This window comes from Enhydra lutris, unplaced genomic scaffold, assembly GCF_002288905.1.
Source record: "Enhydra lutris kenyoni isolate GAN:26980312 unplaced genomic scaffold, ASM228890v2 scaffoldscaffold13, whole genome shotgun sequence".
In the NCBI taxonomy this organism is placed as follows: domain Eukaryota; kingdom Metazoa; phylum Chordata; class Mammalia; order Carnivora; family Mustelidae; genus Enhydra; species Enhydra lutris.
Window position 1 is genome coordinate 40,494,081 of NW_019154097.1, and position 17,964 is coordinate 40,512,044.

At 37.7% G+C, this 17,964-nt stretch overlaps 1 protein-coding gene across 1 annotated transcript in view; it reads right to left on the bottom strand.

Moving 5' to 3' along the window:
* LOC111145999 (septin-14-like) overlaps window positions 1–17,964 on the bottom strand; it is a 116,872-nt gene that overhangs the window by 66,467 nt on the left and 32,441 nt on the right. Inside the window, 2 exon segments of the mRNA XM_022501363.1 lie at window positions 3,516–3,677; window positions 7,107–7,293. Of these exon segments, the coding sequence (XP_022357071.1) occupies window positions 3,516–3,677; window positions 7,107–7,293 (349 nt within the window).

The window sequence follows — 17,964 nt, forward strand, 5'->3', positions numbered from 1 at the left end:
CAAAAGATAGAAATTATTCCCTACATATTCTTAGACCGCAATGCTTTGAAACTGGAACTTCAATCACAAGAAAAAGTTTGTAAGAAATTCAAATACTTGGAAGCTAAAAACTATTCTGCTCAAGAATATTTGGATCACCCAGGAAACCAAAGAAGAACTTAAACAATTCCTGGAAACCAATGAGAATGAAAACCCTTCATTCCAAAACCTATGGAATAGGGCAAAGGCAGTCCTAAGGGGGAAATACATAGCCATCCAAGCTGAAAGAAAGAAAGAAAGAAAGAAAGAAGGAAAGAAAGAAAGAAAGAAAGAAAGAAAGAAAGAAAGAAAGAAAGAAAGACAAAAGAGAAAAAGAAAAATCCCGAATACACAAACTGTCTTTACACCTGAAAGAATGGGAGAATCAACAACAAATTAAACCAACCCATGCATAAGAAGGGAAATAATTAAGATTAGAGCAGAGATCAATCAGTTAGAAACCAAATATACAGTAGAACACATCAAGGGAACTAGAAGGTGGTTCCTTGACGGAATTAATAGGTGATAAACCACTGACCAGACTAGTCCAAAAGAAAAGGGAAAGGACCCAAAATAATAAAATCATGATTGAAAGGGGGGATCACAACTAACACTAAGGAAATAGAAACAATAATCAGAAATTATTATCAACACCTATATGACAATAACTTAATCAACCTAGAAAAAATGGATGCATTCCTGGAAACCTATAAACTCCCAAGACTGAAACAGGAAGACTTGACAACCTGAATAGACCAATATCTAGCAAAGAGATTGAAGCAGTGATCAAAAACCTCCCAAGAAACAAGAGGCCAGGACCTGATGGATTCTCTGAGGAAGTCTGCCAAACATCAAAAGGAGAAATCAAACTTATACTTCTGAAGTTGTTTCAAAATATAGAAACAGAAGGAAAACTTCCAAACTCTTTCTATGAAGCCAGTATTACCCTGATCCCAAACCAGGCAAAAACCCCCATCAAAAAGGAGAATTCCAGAACAATATTTCTGACCAGTATGTATACCAAGATTCTCAACAAGATCTTAGGTAATAGGATCCAACACTACATTAAAAAGATTATCCACCACAACCAGATTTATCCCCTGGGAGGCAAGGGTGTTTCAACATTTTCAAATCAATCTATGTAATAGAACAAATAAATAAGAGAAGAGAGAAGAACAACATGGTCCTCTCAATTGATGCAGAAAAAGCATTTGACAAAACATAGCATCCTTTCCTGATTAAAAATTTTCAGAGTATGGGGATAGAGGGAACATTCCTCAACTTAATAAAATCCATCTATGAAAAACCCACAGAGAACATCATTCTTAATGAGGCAAAGCTGAGAGCCTTCCCATTGAGATCTGGAACACAAGGATGCCCACTATTGCCACTATTGTTCGATATAGTACTTCTAGCAACAGCAATCAGCAATCAGACAACAAAATGAAATAAAAGGTACTCAAATTGGCAAAGAAGAAGTCTAACTCTCTCTCTTCACAGATGACATTATACTTTATGTAGAAAACATAAAAGACTCCACCCCCAAATTACTAGAACTTATACAGCCATTCAGTAATGTTGCAGGATATAAAATCAATGCATAGAAATCAGTTGCTTTCTTATATACTAAGAATGAAATTGTAGAAACAGAAATTGGAGATTCAATTTTATTTACATAGCACCAAAAACCATAAGATACCTTGGAATAAACCTAACCAAAGAGGTAAAGGATCTATACTCGAGGAACTACAGAACACTCAAGAAAGAAATTGAAGAAGACACAAAAAGATGGAAAAACATTCCATGCTCATGGACTGGAAGAAGAAATTGTTAAAATGTCTATACTGCCCAGAGCAATCTATAATTTTAATGCCATCCTGATCAAAATACCATTGGCATTTTTCAAAGTGTTGGAACAAACAATCCTAAAATTTGTATGGAACAGAAAAGATTCTGAATCTCCAAAAAATGTTAAAATAGAAAAACAAGGATGGGGGCATCATGTTGCCTTATTTCAAGCTATATTACAAAGTTTACCACCAAGACATCATGGTATTGACACAAAAACAGACACATAGACCAATGGAAGAGTATAGAGTCCAGTTATGGACTCTCAACTCTATGGTCAACTAATACTCAACAAAGCAGGAAAAAATATGGAATGGAAAAAATATAGTTGCTTCAATAAATGATGCTGGGAAAATTGGAAAACTATGTACAGAAGAATGAAACTCAACCATTCTCTTACACCATACACAAAGATAAACTCAAAATGGATGAAAGACCTCAATGTGAGACAGGAATCCATCAAAATCCTACAGGAGAACATAGCCAGTAAGCTCATTGACATCAGTCATAGCAACTTCTTTCGAGACACATCTCCAAAGGCAAGGGAAACAAAAGTGAAAATAAACTTTTGGGACTTCATCAAGATGAAAGGCTTCCACACAGCAAAGGAAACAGTTAGCAAAACAAAGAGGCAACCCCAGAATGGGAGAAGATTTTTGCAAACGACACTACAGACAAAGGGCTGATTTCCAAGATCTATAAAGAATTTCTCAAACTAAACACACAAAACACAGATATGTCAAAAATGGGCAGAAGAAATGAACAGACACTTGTCTAATGAAGACATGCAAATGGCTAACAGACACATGAAAAAATGTTCATCATCATTAGCCATCAGGGAAATTCAAATCAAAACCACATTGAGATACCACTTTACATCAGTTAGAATGGCAAAAATTGGCGAGGCAAGAAACAACAAATGTTGGAGAGGATATGGAGAAAAGGGAACCCTTTTACACTGTTGGTGAGAATGCAAGTTGGTGCAGCCACTTTGGAAAACAGTGTGGAGGTTCCTCAAAAAATTAAAAATAGAGCTACCCTATGACCCTGGAATTGCACTATGGGGTATTTACCCTGAAGATACAGATGTAGTGAAAAGAAGGGCCACATGCACCCCCAATGTTTATAGCAGCAATGTCCACAGTAGCCAAACTGTGGAAAGATCTGAGATGCCCTTCAACAGATGAATATAAGGAAGATGTGGTCCATATATATAATGGACTATTACTCAGCCATCAGAAAAGATGAATACCCAACTTTTGCATCAACATGGACGGGACTGGAGGAGATTATGAGAAATAAGTCAAGCGGAGAAAGCCAAGGATCACATGGTTTCACTTACTTATGCAAAATAAGGAATAACATCGAGGACATTAAAAGAAGGAAAGGAAAAGTGAATTAGGGGAAATCAGAGGGGGAGATGAACCATGAGAGACTGTGGACTCCGACAAACAAACTGAGGGTTTTGGAGGGGGCAGAGAAGGGATGGGTGAACCTGGTGGTGTATTAAGGAAGGCAGGTATTACAAGGAGAACTGGGTTTTATATATAAACAATGAATCTTGGAACACTACATCAAAACCTAATGATGTATTGTATGGATACAAACATAACACAATAAAAATTTTAAAAAATAAAATAAAATCTTACATTCATTGAGGAGTTCACCTGAGTAGTAGTTTCATCATCTGTTGGAAACTGATATATCTGGATGCCATTGCTAACCAATTCACTCATTATTTTACACTTGAATTTCTGTAAATCATTTTTAGAAATTGTATCTGCTTTGGCAATCAATGGTACAATGTTCACCTGTAAATAAAGAGCCAAACAAAATCTCACCATTGAGGATTTGTTGTTATTCCTGGAATTTTTATGTCAAAACCTCATAATCTCTCACAGTAAATTTTTACAACTAGATAATCACTGGCTACTACCATACCTTTGTCACAAAACGGCTGTCCAAAATCATTAGTATTTTGAATATTAATCTTTTATCAGAATTCAGGTTTAGAAGTTCCAAATTTATTTTCTCAAACTTTCTTAAACTTTCCACACATTTGGAGTTATTAAAATGTACATAGTAGAATAAGATAGTCAAATTAATTCATATTCAATTTGATTTCTTAAACTGAGTACTGAAAGTCAGGAGTAACTTTCATCAATACTGTACACTAAATTAATTTTGTCTTTCATTTTCATCACCTTCTCCATAAATCCATGTATTTGTAGATATATTTGTTTTTGGTTTTCAAAGGCCACCTAAAAATAGTATACTTTTTTTGTTACTATACCTTGAAGACTGAATGTGTGTTGTGTGTGTGTGTGTGTGTGTGTGTGTGTGTGTGTGTGTATAATATCCTGCTCACAAATATCATTTGATGTTTGTAAAAAGGTATTATTTCTATATTGCATATTTGAGGTTGAAATTTTATTCATAAACTTTTCTTTGTAGTTCTGCAATATGATCACTCCTGTCTCCATGCAGTTACATTTTAATAATTAAACTTTGTAGAAATTAAAAATATGCAAAACTAGAAAATATCTGTTTTTACTGTGAAAGTATCTTATCAAATCATAGATATACAATGTCAAGTTCTGTGATATTGTAAGTGTGCATAAAAGTCAGTTCTAGGTATATTGTTTTTGTTTTAGATTCTTCAAAGTGCATTTTTTAAAAATCCTTGTACCAATCTAGGGCCTCAATATAACACTGATGTTCAAATTTTAGAATCTTAAATAAAACCTTCCACAGTAAAAAGCAGACAACTACTAAGATGGGTTCAAGTTTAACATAAATATCTTGGGTCATATTGCTGAGAAAGTTATCTTCTAATGATAGCAAAACCTTAACACATAACAAGTAGAAATTTCCATGTTAATAATCCCTTAAGTGTTCATATTTGAGGGATGAAAGTCACTTATTGCAGAAGAGAACTGAGCAACCTAGAAGAGAAGATGGCAGACACACACACACACCATTGCTCACCCTTTTATGTAATGTTCCTGTAAAAAAAAAAAAAAAGTAATTTTCTATATCTGGAAATTGTTTGATGATAACAGCTACCCATAAAATTAAAAATAAAACTATGGGGGCGCCTGTGTGGCTCAGTGGGTTAAGCCGCTGCCCTTGGCTCAGGTCATGATCTCAGGGTCCTGGGATTGAGTCCCGCATCAGGCTCTCTGCTCAGCTGGGAGCTTGCTTCTCTCTCTCTCTCTCTCTCTCTCTCTCTCTGCCTGCCTCTCCATCTACTTATGATCTCTCTCTGTCAAATAAATAAATAAAATCTTTTTAAAAATAAATAAATAAAACTATGTGTCCCTAGTGATTGAATACCCTAATGATCAAGAAATTGAGCCATCTCTTGATTTTAACTAGAAATCTAACTTCTTTCAACAACATGGTGACATATAAGATTAGGTACAGGATAGGTGAGCCTGTTGGTGGGTATTAGGAGGGTACATATTGCATGGAGCACTGGGTGTGGTGCATAAACAATGAATCTTGAAACATTGGAAAAAATAAAATTAAATTAAGATGTTAAAAAAAAAGATTAGGTACAAAATTTCTTTCCAGTTTGAACAATACACAGCACAAGTCAGGCCTTCTTTGATAAAAATTTTACAACTTTTTCTCTCCTCAACTTAATAAAGTGTAGAAAAAACTCATGATATAAAAGTTTCTTTCACATGTATATTTATCCTCTACTGGAAAAAATATATACATACATATTACATCCTGAATCCTCTGTGATAGGACCACTAACCAGGATCATGAAAACTTCATGACTCACACAATCAGGAGTAACAGGTAAATGTTAATGGGATAGTTTTATAGTACTGTAGAATGAAATCAATTTCAAAAATACAGAAAAACTGCCACAACCTCTATGAGTTTAATCATAAAAAAACCTGTAAATTTTTATTTAAAAATTTTTTAAACTTTATCTTATTTTCCTAATACACACCTAATTAATTAAATGTTTAATTAAATGTTTAATTTAAATTAGTCTTAATTAATTTAATTAATTTAAATTAATTAAATTAAATTAAACTAATTTAAGTTAATCAAATGTTTCTGGAAAGCTAAGGTTGAAATTTATCAAATGCTAGTACGTGTTCAATGTATCATCCCTCCCCAGTGCATACGTTGAGGCCCTAACCCTAAGTATCTCAGAAAAGACTCTTTAAAGAGGTGATCAAGTGAAAATAAGGTCATTAGAATAGGCCCTAATCCAACGTGACTGGTGTGTTTATAAGAATAGGAAACATAGGGTGCCTGGGTGGCTCTGCCTTCAGCTCAGGTCATGATCTCAGGGTCCTGGGATCGAGTCCTGCATTGGGCTCTCTGCTCAGTGGGGAGCCTGCTCCCCGCCCCCCCCCCGCCTGCCTCTCTGCCTACTTGTGATCTCTCTCTGTCAAATAAATAAATAAAATCTTTTTTAAAAAAATAGGAAACATGGACATAAAGAAACATCAAATATGTGTAGAGGAAAGACCATGTGGGGATGCAGTGAGAAGGCAACCATCTATCACTAAAAAAAAATAAATAAATAAAAATAAAGGTTTTAGAAGAAAAAGAAAACCTTGGTGACATCTTCATCTTGGACTTCTAATTCCCATAATTGTGTGAAAATTAATTTCTGTTATTTGAACTACTAAGTTTGTGGTATGTTTCCCTTGGAAACAATGCTTTAAGGACTAACAGAAAAAAAATTATATTTGGGGAAGCCTGGATGGCTAAGCATGTCCCTTCAGCTCAAGTCATGATCCCAGGATCCTGAGATCAAGCCCCCCATCAGGATCCCTGCTCAGAGGAAAGCCTCCTTCTCCTTCTCCCTCTCCCTCCGCCTGCTGCTCCCCTTGCTCATACTCTCTCCCTCTCTCTGTCAAATAAATAAAACCTCTTTTAAAAGAAAAAATAGGGGGCGCCTGCGTGGCTCAGTGGGTTAAAGCCTCTGCCTTCAGCTCGGGTCATGATCTCGGGGTCCTGGGATCAAGCCCTGCATTGGGCTCTTTGCTCCATGGGGAGCCTGCTTCCCCCCCGGCCGCCACCTGCCTCTCTGCCTACTTGTGATCTCTGTCAAATAAATAAATAAAAATATTTTTAAAAAAAGAAAAGAAAAATTATATTTTAACGTATTAAAATTAACAAGTTCTTATATGTAAATACCTTCAAGTTATATATTATCACAAAATAATTATCAAATCTTGGTAGGTTGATGGATTTATCTAACACACCTTACTGTCAATGTTCTTCATAGTTAATAGATCAAGGGACTTCAGGGAATGTCCTGTAGGTGAAATGAAGTAAAGACACACGTGTATACGGGAATCATGGTAATCAATGAAGGAATGTTTAATTTTCAATTCTTCTTGAAGATAGGCCTCAAATTGAGCATCTACATAGTCAACCACAGGTTGATAGCTGAAAAAAAAGATCATTTCAACAGATTAAAATGATAGATTAATAACACCTATAGTCTGTCTTTTCACCATTTAATAAATTGTTAATATGGGGGAGCTTGGGATGATGGTGGAGTAGGACACTGGGCTCACCCCATCCCATGTTTACAAATAGAAATCATCCACATCCAAGTCAACAAATCAGAGAGAGATCCAAAGATTGGCAAAACAAATTCCACAACTAAATATAGAGAAGCTGCATCTGGGGTGCCTGAGTGGCTCAGTAGGTTAAACCTTAGGTTCAGGTCATGATCCCAGGGTTCTGGAATGGAGCCCCACAATGGGGTCCCTGATTAGTAGGAGAACAGCTTATTCCTCTCTCTCTCCCTCTGTCCCTCCCTCTGCTTGTCCTCTCTCTCTTAGATGAATAAATAAAATCTTAAGAAGAAGAAGGAAGAGGAGAAGGAGGAGGGGGAAGAGGAGGAGGCCGGGAAGGAGGAGAAGGAGGAAAAGGAGAAGGAGAGGGAGAAGGAGAAGGGAAAGAATCTGCATCTGAAAGTTTAGGAAGGTCAGAAAGGTGGAGGAAAAATGCCCACAGAAGGGAGAGAGCTGCATGTGAAGAGAGGGGAGAGAAATAGGTCCTTGCACCAGGGAGCTCACACAAGGCAGACAAATTCCCACGTCTTTTGGTTTTAAAAACCAGAAGGGTGGGGGGAGGAGTCAAGATGGCATATAAGTAGCAGGCTGAGATGACATCAGGTAGCAGGATTTCAGCTAGATATTTATCAAACCATTCCAAACACCTACAAATCCAACAGGAGATTGAAGAGAAGAGCAGCAATTCTAGAAACAGAAAATCAACCACTTTCTGAAAGGTAGGACCTGTCGAGAAGTGAATCCAAAGTGACAGGAAGATAGACCGCAGGGGAAGGGGCCGGCTTCTGGCAAGTGGCAGAGTAACAGCACAAAATCAGAACTTTTAGAAGTCTGCTCCACTGAGGAACATCACTCCAGAAGCTAAGCGGGGGTGGAGCCCTTGTGGGGACAGCGTGCTCTCAGGTCCCACGGGTTCACAGAAGGATCAGGGGTGTCTGAGTGTAGCAGAGCTTGCAGGTATTAGAGGGGGGAAGCCAAATACAGAGATGGAGCAGAGGAGTGAGCTCTCAGCTCGGGGTTACCTTAAACTGTGATCCGTGGCACAGTTGGGCCACTGCTCTTTGAGCAGGGACCCCACAAGTGGCATATCCAGGGAGACCCCTGGAAGAGCGATAGGGATCTGCTAGGTTTGGAGACCCCAAATGGGGCTGTGTGCCAGAGACAGAAAAGCTCAGTCACAGGCTGAGTGAGCTTAGAGAACTGCTGGAGACCAGAGAGATGGAGTGATTGAGCGCTTTTCTCCAAGGGCACACTGAGGAGAGGGCCCTGAGCTCTCGGCTCCTCTGGGCTGGAGATTGGGCAGCCACCATCTTCATTCCCATCCTCCAGAGCTCTACAGAAAGTATTCAGGGAACAAAAGCTCCCAAGAGCAAACCAGAGCAAGTTACTTAGCCCAGCCCCTGGCAAGGGCAAGCAATTCCGCCTGGGCAAAGACACTTAAGAATCACTATAACAGGACCCTCCCCGAGAAGATCAGCAAGAAATCCAGCCAAGACCAAAATCACTGATCAGGGAGAACAGCGGAATTCCAGAGGAGGGGAAAGCAAATCATGGAATTCATGGTTTTTCCCCATGATTCTTTAGTCTTGCAAAGTTAATTAAATTTTTAAAAAATTTTTCTTATTGTAATTTTTTAACCTTTACCTTTCCCTCTTTTAACATTTTTTAACTCATTTATCTTAACAATACCTTTCTTTTAAAAAATTATTTCGAACCTTTGTTATTATAGTCATATTTTATCCTTCATTGTATCTGACTCTATCTTTTTTATACACATAGGGTTTTTTCTTCTAAAAACTTTTGAGATACAACTTCTTCTAATAGATCAAAATATACCCTAAATCTAGCACAGGCTTTGTTCTAGTCTCCAGCCTGAGCAAATTCTCTCCACTTTCTTTTTCTTTCTTTTCCCAACCAACTTATCAACTCTTTTTTTAGAATTTTTAAAAATTTTCATCTTTACAGTCATATTTCATCACTTTGTCATGTTTACACTTATTTTTTATAAATATGTGTGTGTGTGTGTGTGTGTGTGTGTGTGTGTGTGTTTCTTTATTTAAAATTTTGGGAGGTAGTTTCTTCTAAGAGACCAAAATGCTCCCAAAATCAAGTGGGCAGCTTTGTCCTATTCAGCAGTCTAATACATATTTTTTCTTTTCTCTTTTTCTTTTTCTTTTTTTGATTTTTTAACTTCTTTTTACCCCCTTTCTTCTCCCCACAATTTGGGGTCTCTTCTGATTTGGTTAACACATATTTTTCTGGGGTCTTTGCCACTGCTTTAGTATTTTGTTCTCTCATTCATACAGTCTTTTTTTTTTCTTTTAACTTCTTTTAGCAGAGTGTACATTTTTTTAATTTATTAATTTTTTAATTTTTTTATAAACATATAATGTATTTTTATCCCCAGGGGTACAGGTCTGTGAATCACCAGGTTTACACACTTCACAGCACTCCCCAATGTCCATAACCCCACCCCTCCTCCCGTCCCCACTTCCACCCACAACCCTCAGTTTGTTTTGTGAGATTAAGAGCCACTTATGGTTTGTCTCCCTCCTGATCCCATCTTGTTTCATTTATTCTTTTCCTACCCCCAAACCCCCCATGTTGCATCTCCACTTCCTCATATCAGGGAGATCATATGATAGTTGTCTTTCTCTGATTGACTTATTTCGCTAAGCATAATACCCTCTAGTTCCATCCACATCGTCACAAATGGCAAGATTTCATTTCTTTTGATGGCTGCATAGTATTCCATTGTATATCTATACCACCTCTTCTTTTTCTATTCATCTGTTGATGGACATCTAGGTTCTTTCCATAGTTTGGTTATTGTGGACATTACTGCTATAAACATTCGGGTGCATGTGCCCCTTTGGATCACTACGTTTGTATCTTTAGAGTAAATACCCAGTAGTGCGATTGCTGGGTCATAGGGCAGCTCTATTTTCAACTTTTTGAGGAACCTCCATGCTGTTTTCCAACACAGTACTAGAAGTCCTAGCCTCAGCAATCAGACAACAAAAAGAAATTAAAGGCATCCAAATTGGCAAAGAAGTCAAATTATCATTCTTTGCAGATGACATGATACTATATGCGGAAAACCCAAAAGACTACACTCCAAAACTGCTGGAACTTGTACAGGAATTCAGTAAAGTTGTCAGGATATAAAATCAATGCACAGAAATCAGTTGCATGTCTCTACACCAACCACAAGACAGAAGAAAAAGAAATTAAGGAGTCAATCCTATTTAGAATTGCACCCAAAACCATAAGATACCTAGGAATAAACCTAACCAAAGAGGCAAAGAATCTATTCTCAGAAAACTATAAAGAACTCATGAAACAAATTGAGGAAAACACAAAGAAATGGAAAAATGTTCCATGCTCCTGGATTGGAAGAACAAATATTGTGAGAATGTCTATGCTACCTAAAGCAATCTACACATTTAATGCAATTCCTATCATATATTCTTATCTGGATAAAATGACAAGGCAGAAAAACTCACCACAAAAAAAAAAAAAAAAAAGAACAAGAGACAGTACAAAAGAACTAGGGACCTAATCAATATGGACGCTGGTAATATGTCAGATCTAGAGTTCAGAATGATGATTCCCAAGGTGCTAGCTGGGATCGAAAAAGGCATGGAGGATATTAGAGAAACCCTATCTGGAGAAATAAAAGCCATTTCTGGAGAAATAAAAGAATAAAATCTACCGAGCTGAAATCAAAAAAGTTATTAATGAGGTGCCATCAAAAATGGAGGCTCTTACTGCTAGGAAATGAGACAGAAGAGAGAATTAATGATATAGAAGACCAAAGATGGAGAATATAAAAGCTGAGCAAAAGGGAGACAAAAAACTACTGGACCGCGAGGGAAGAATTTGAGAGATAAGCGATACCATAAGATGAAACAATAATAGAATAACTGGGATTCCAGAAGAAGAAGAAAGAGAGAGGGGGCAGAGGTATATTGGAGTGAATTATTGTAGAGAATTACCCTAATATGGCAAATAGAACAGCATCAAAATCCAGGAGGCGCAGAGAACGCCCTCAAAAATCAATAAGAATAGGTCCACACCCCGTCACCTAATAGTAAAACTTGCAAGTCTTAGTGACAAAGAGAAAGTCCTGAAAGTAGATCGGGGCAAGAAATCTGGGAGAGATATTAGATTGGCAGCAGACTTATCCACAGAGACCTGGCAGACCAGAAAGAACTGGCATATTCAGAGCACTAAATGAGAAAAACATGCAGCCAGGAATACTATATCCAGCTAGGTTATCATTGAAACTAGAAGGAGAGATAAAAAGTTTCCAGGACAAACAAAAACTAAAAGAGTTTGTAAACACCAAACCAGCCGTCCAGGAAATATTGAAAGGGGTCTTCTAAGCAAAGAAAGAGCCTAAAAGTAGTAGATCTGAAAGGAACAGAGACAATATACAGTAATAGTCACCTTGCAGGCAACACAATGGCACTAAATTCATATCTTTCAATACTTGCCCTGAATGTAAATGGGCTAAATGCCCCAATCAAAAGGCACAGGGTATCAGAATGGATTAAAAAAACCAAAACCCATCAATATTCTCTCTACAAGAAGCTCATTCTATTTTTTTAAAGATTTTATTTATTTATTTGACAGAACAAGAGATCACAAGTAGGCAAAGAGGCAGGCAGAGAGAGAGGGGGAAGCAGGCTCCCTGCTGAGCAGAGAACTTGATGCAGGGCTCAATCCCAGGACCCTGGGACCATGACCTGAGCCGAAGGCAGAGGCCTTAACCCACTGAGCCACCCAGGCGCCCCAAGAAACTCATTTTAAACTCATTTATACACCTCCAGATTTAAAGTGAGGGGGTGGAAAACAATGTAACATGCTAATGGACATCAAAAGAAAGCTGAAGTGGCAATCCTTATATCAGATCAATTAGATTTTAAGCCAAAGATTATAATAAGAGATGAGGAAGGACATTATATCATACTTAAGGGGTCTGTCCAACAAAAAGATCTAACAATTTTAAATATCTATGCCCCTAACATGGGAGCAGCCAACTGTATAAGCCAATTAATAACAAAATCAAAGAAACACATCAACAATAATACAATTATGGTAGGGGATTTTAACACACCCCTCACTGAAATGGACAGATCATCCAAGCAAAAGATCAACTAGGACATAAAGGCCTTAAATGACACATGGGACCAGATGGACATCACAGATACATTCAGAACATTCCATCCCAAGGCAACAGAATACACATTCTTCTCTAGTGCACATGGAACATTCTCCAGAATAGATCATATCCTAGGTCACAAACTGGGTCTCAACCAGTACCAAAAGATAGGGATCATTCCCTGCATATTTCAGACCACAATGTTGTGAAGCTAGAACTCAATCACAAGAGGAAATTTGGAAAGAACTCAAATACATGGAGGCTAAAGAGCATCCTATTAAAGAATGAATGGATCCACCAGGAAATTAAAGAAGAATTGAAAAAATTCATGGAAACAAATGATAATGAAAACACAACTTTCAAAATCTATGGGACACAGGAAAGGCAGTCCTGAGAGGAAAATATATAGCAATACAAGTCTTTCTCAAGAAACAAGAAAGGTCTGAAATACACAACCTAACCCTACACCTAAAGGAGTGGAGAAAGAACAACAAATAAAGCCTAAACCCAGCAGGAGAAGAGAACTAATAAATACCAGAGCAGAAATCAATGAAATAGAATCCAAAAAAAAACAATAGAACAAATCAATGAAACTAGAAGCTCGTTCTTTGAAAGAATTACTAAGATTGATAAACCCCTGGCCAGACTTATCAAAAGGAAAAGAGAAAGGATCCAAATAAATAAAATCATGAATGAAAGAGGAGAGATCACAATCAATACCAAAGAAATACAAACAATTATAAGAACATATTTTGAGCAACTATACGCCAACAAATTTGACAATCTGGAAGAAATGGATGCATTCCTAGGGATATATTAACTACCACAACTGAACCAGAAAGAAATAGAAAACCTGAACAGACCCATAACCAGTAAGGAGATTGAAGCAGTCATCAAAAATCTCCCAACAAACAACAGCCCAGGGCCAGGCAGCTTCCCAGGGGAATTCTACCAAACATTTAAAGAAGAATTAATTCCTATTCTCCTGAAACTGTTCCAAAAAAATAGAAATGGAAGGAAAACTGTCAACTCGTTTTATGAGGCGAGCATTACCTTGATCCCAAAACCAGACAAAGACCCCATCAAGAAAGAGAATTACAGACCAATATCCTTGATGAACAGAGATGAGAAAATTCTAGCCAATGCGACCCAACAGTACATTAAAAGGATTATTCACCATGACTAAGTGGGATTTATTACTGGGCTGCAAGGTTGGTTCAACATTGGCAAATCAATCAATATGATAAAATACATTAATAAAAGAAAAAACAAGAACCATATGATACACTCAATAGATGCTGAAAAAGCATTTGATAAAGTACAACATCCTTTCTTGATCAAAACTCTTCAAAGTGTAGGGATAGAGGGCACAAACCTCAATATCATCAAAGCCATCTATGAAAAACCCACCGCGAATATCATTCTCAATGGAGAAAAACTGAGAGCTTTTCTGCTAAGGTCAGAAACATGGCAGGGATGTCCATTATCACCACTGTTATTCAACATAGTACTAAAAGACCTAGCCTCAGCCATCAAACAAAAAGAAATTAAAGGCACCCGAATCAGCAAAGAAGAAGTCAAACTATCACGCTTTGCAGATGATATGATACTTTATGTGGAAAACCCAAAAGACTCCACTCCAAATCTGCTAGAACTGGTACAGGAACTCAGTAAAGTGTCAGGATATAAAATCAATGCACAGAAATCTGTTGCATTTCTATACACCAACAAGACAGAAGAATGAGAAATTAGGGAGTCAGTTCCATTTACAATTGCACCCAAAGCCATAAGATACCTAGGAATAAACCTAACCAAAGAGGCAAAGAATCTACTCAAAAAACTATAAAGTACTCATGAAAGAAATTGAGAAAGACACAAAGAAATGGAAAAACATTCCATGCTCATGGATTGGAAGAGCAAATACTGCGAAAATGTCTATGCTACCTTAAGCAATCTACACATTTAATGCAATCCCTATCAAAATACCATCCTTTTTTTTTTTCAAAGAAATGGAATAAATAATCCTAAAATTTATATGGAACCAGAAAAGACTCCGAATAGCCAGAAGAATGTTGAAAAAGAAAGCCACAGTTGGTGGCATCACAATTCCAGATTTCAAGCTCTATTACAATACTGTCGTCATCAAGACAGCATGGTACTGGCACAAAAATAGACACATAGATAAGTGGAACAGAATAGAAATCCCAGAAATAGACCCTCAACTCTATGGTTAACTAATCTTCAACAAAGCAGAAAAGAATGTCCAATGCAAAAAAAGACAGTCTCTTCAACAAATGGTGTTGGGAAAATTGGACAGCCACATGCAGAAAAATGAAACTGGACCATTTCCTTACACCACACACGAAAATAAACTCAAAATGGATGAAAGACCTCAATGTGAGAAAGGAATCCATCAAAATCCTTGAGGAAAACACAGGCAGCAACCTCTTTGACTTCAGTCATTGCAACTTCTTCCTAGAAACATCGCCAAAGGCAAGGGAAGCAAGAGAAAAATGAACTATTGGGACTTCATCGAGATCAAAAGCTTTTGCACAGTAAAGGAAACAGTCAACAAAACCAAAAGACAACTGACAGAATGGGAGAAGATATTTGCAAATGACATATCAGATAAAGGGCTAGTATCCAAAATCGATAAAGAACTTATCAAATTCAACACCCAAAGAACAAATAATCCAATCAAGAAATGGGCAGAGGACATAAACAGACATTTCTACAAAGAAGACATCCAGTAGCCAACAGACACATGAAAAAGTGCTCCACATCACTCAGCATCAGTGAAATACAAATCAAAACCACAATGAGATACCATCTCACACCAGTCAGAATGGCTAAAATTAACAAGTCAGGAAATGACAGATGCTGGCAAGGTTGCAGAGAAAGGGGAACCCTCCTAAACTGTTGGTGGGAATGCAAGATAGTACAGCCACTCTGAAAAATAGCATGGAAGTTCCTCAAAAATTGGAAATTAGAGCTACCCTATGACTGAGCAATCGCACTACTGGGTATTTACCCTAAAGATAAAAATGTAGTGATCTGAAGGGGCACATTCACCTGAATGTTTGTAGCAGCAATGTCCACAATAGCCAAACTATGGAAAGAACCTAGATGTCCATCAACAAATAAACAGATAAAGAAGATATAATGTATATATACACAATGGAATACTATGCAGCCATCAAAAGAAATGAAATCTTGCCATTTGCGATGACATGGATGGAACTAGAGGGTGTTATGCTGAATGAAATAAGTCAATCAGAGAAAGACAATTATCATATGATCTCCCTGATATGAGGAAGTTGAGAGGCAACGTGGGGATGGGGGGGTAGGAAGGAAAAAATGAAACAAGATAGGATAGGGAGGGAGAAAAACCATAAGAGACTCTTAATCTTACAAAACAAACAGGGTTGTTGGGGGAGGAGGGTAGGGAGAGGGTGGTTAGGTTATGGACAATGGGGAAGCTATGTTCTATGGTGAGTGCTGTGAAGTGTGTATACCTGGTGATTCACAGACCTGTACCCCTGGGGCTAATGATACATTATATGTTAAATTTAAAAATTAATTTAAAAAAAACAGAGGGGCTGAATTCCATGAATTTGTATAACCATTGGGATTTGGAATCTGGAGCTTTAAATGCTGGCTGACTCAGCACTGGGCAAGCCCAGAGGATTAGTAATAGCTGTAATAGCTGTGTCACACTACCATTAAGAGAAAACAGCCTGTGCATGGAGGTAATATAAAAATGGCAGTCTACACAATGCTGGGGGCAAACTGGAGACACACCTGTTTATACTGTTTTCAAAGTATGTTTGAGACTTCGCTGAAAATGAGAGAGTTGGCAGGTGCCACTTTCCACTCCCATTTCCCAACATAAGCACAGGACCATCTGCAGGACCCTGGGCTGCATAGACACTAGTAAACTAACTTGTCAGCAAAATGCCATGCCCACAAGTTCTCCTAAGGACTCCAACACACCAATGCTGCTAGTCTCAGCCCTGGGCTCAGAGAAGATTTCATTAAGCTGCATATGAGCCCTGCCCAGCTGCTGGGTGCACAGCCACCATTGCACACCTAACTCAGCTATGCCCACATATCACCACAAACTGTGCCCAGAAACCCATACCCTCTCCTACTGAAGCCCAGCCTCCAACTGTCCCAAAACTTCAAGGGATCCAACATAAGAATATTTGCACAAAGAAATTTTTGCTAAAGCTTCTTCCCCACCCTCAAGTTCTCCAGCAGGTGAAACTCCTAAGAGATGCCTTGCCTAGGTCCCACTAACACTACAGAGAACAAGCACGGTCCACAATAAGCAGACAGTCAGTGCAGGTGACTAACTGAAGGGAAAAGTGCACAGACACAAAAGCAGGATGTAAGTAGCACATGCAGGACACACTACTGAAGTGCAGTTTCCAGTACACAAGGGACACTGCACAGGACCTCTTCTTCATAAATTCACTACTTTCAAGAGGAGAAGACATAGCTGACATTCTTAACATACGCCAATAGACACAAAGAGGCAGACAAAGTGAGGAGGCAGAAAAACCTATCCAAATTGAAAGAATGGGACAAGGCCACAACCCATTCAAAGAAAAACAAAAGAAACATGCCTAATAGATAAGGATCATGAGGACTCACTGTAACTGAAAGAGTGGAAGACATGAGCAAAGACCTTAAGAAAGAGAAAAGGAACAAACAGCAGAGACAACAAGCACAATATAATTGTTTATTTCCTTTCACTGTATTTTATTGTATTTTACATTGGATATATATGTTTTTCATTCTTTCCTATTTTGGAATCTAGTTTTCTTTAACAAGTAGGCCAAAATAGCAAGATCTAGTTCTTTGTTTTGTTTCTAGCTTGACTTTTTCTTATTTTGTTTTGTTTTTCTATTCTTCAGTGTTTTTTTTCTGTTGTTGTTGTTAAGGCTATCTTTTCTGTATATTTCTGATAGTCCTTTCTGGACAAAATGACAAAACAGAGAAAATCCTCCAAAAGGAAGAACAAGAACTTGTACTCACTGTGAGATTTAATCAACATGGATATAAGTAAGAGGTCTGAGATAGAAGTTAAAGCTATTATAAAGATACTAGCTGGGCTTGGAAAAAAGTATAGAAGACACAAGAGAATTCCTTACTGTAGAAATAAAAGAACAAAAATCTGCTCAGGACAAAACTAAAAATGCCATTACTGAGATGTAGTTAAAAATGGAGGCTCTAAAAGCAAGGATAAATGAGACAAAAGAGTCAGTGACAGAAGATAAAATGCTGGAAAATAAAGAAGCTGAAAAGATGAGAGAAAGAAAACTACTGTATCACAAAGGGAGACTTAGAGAAATAAGCAAATCCATA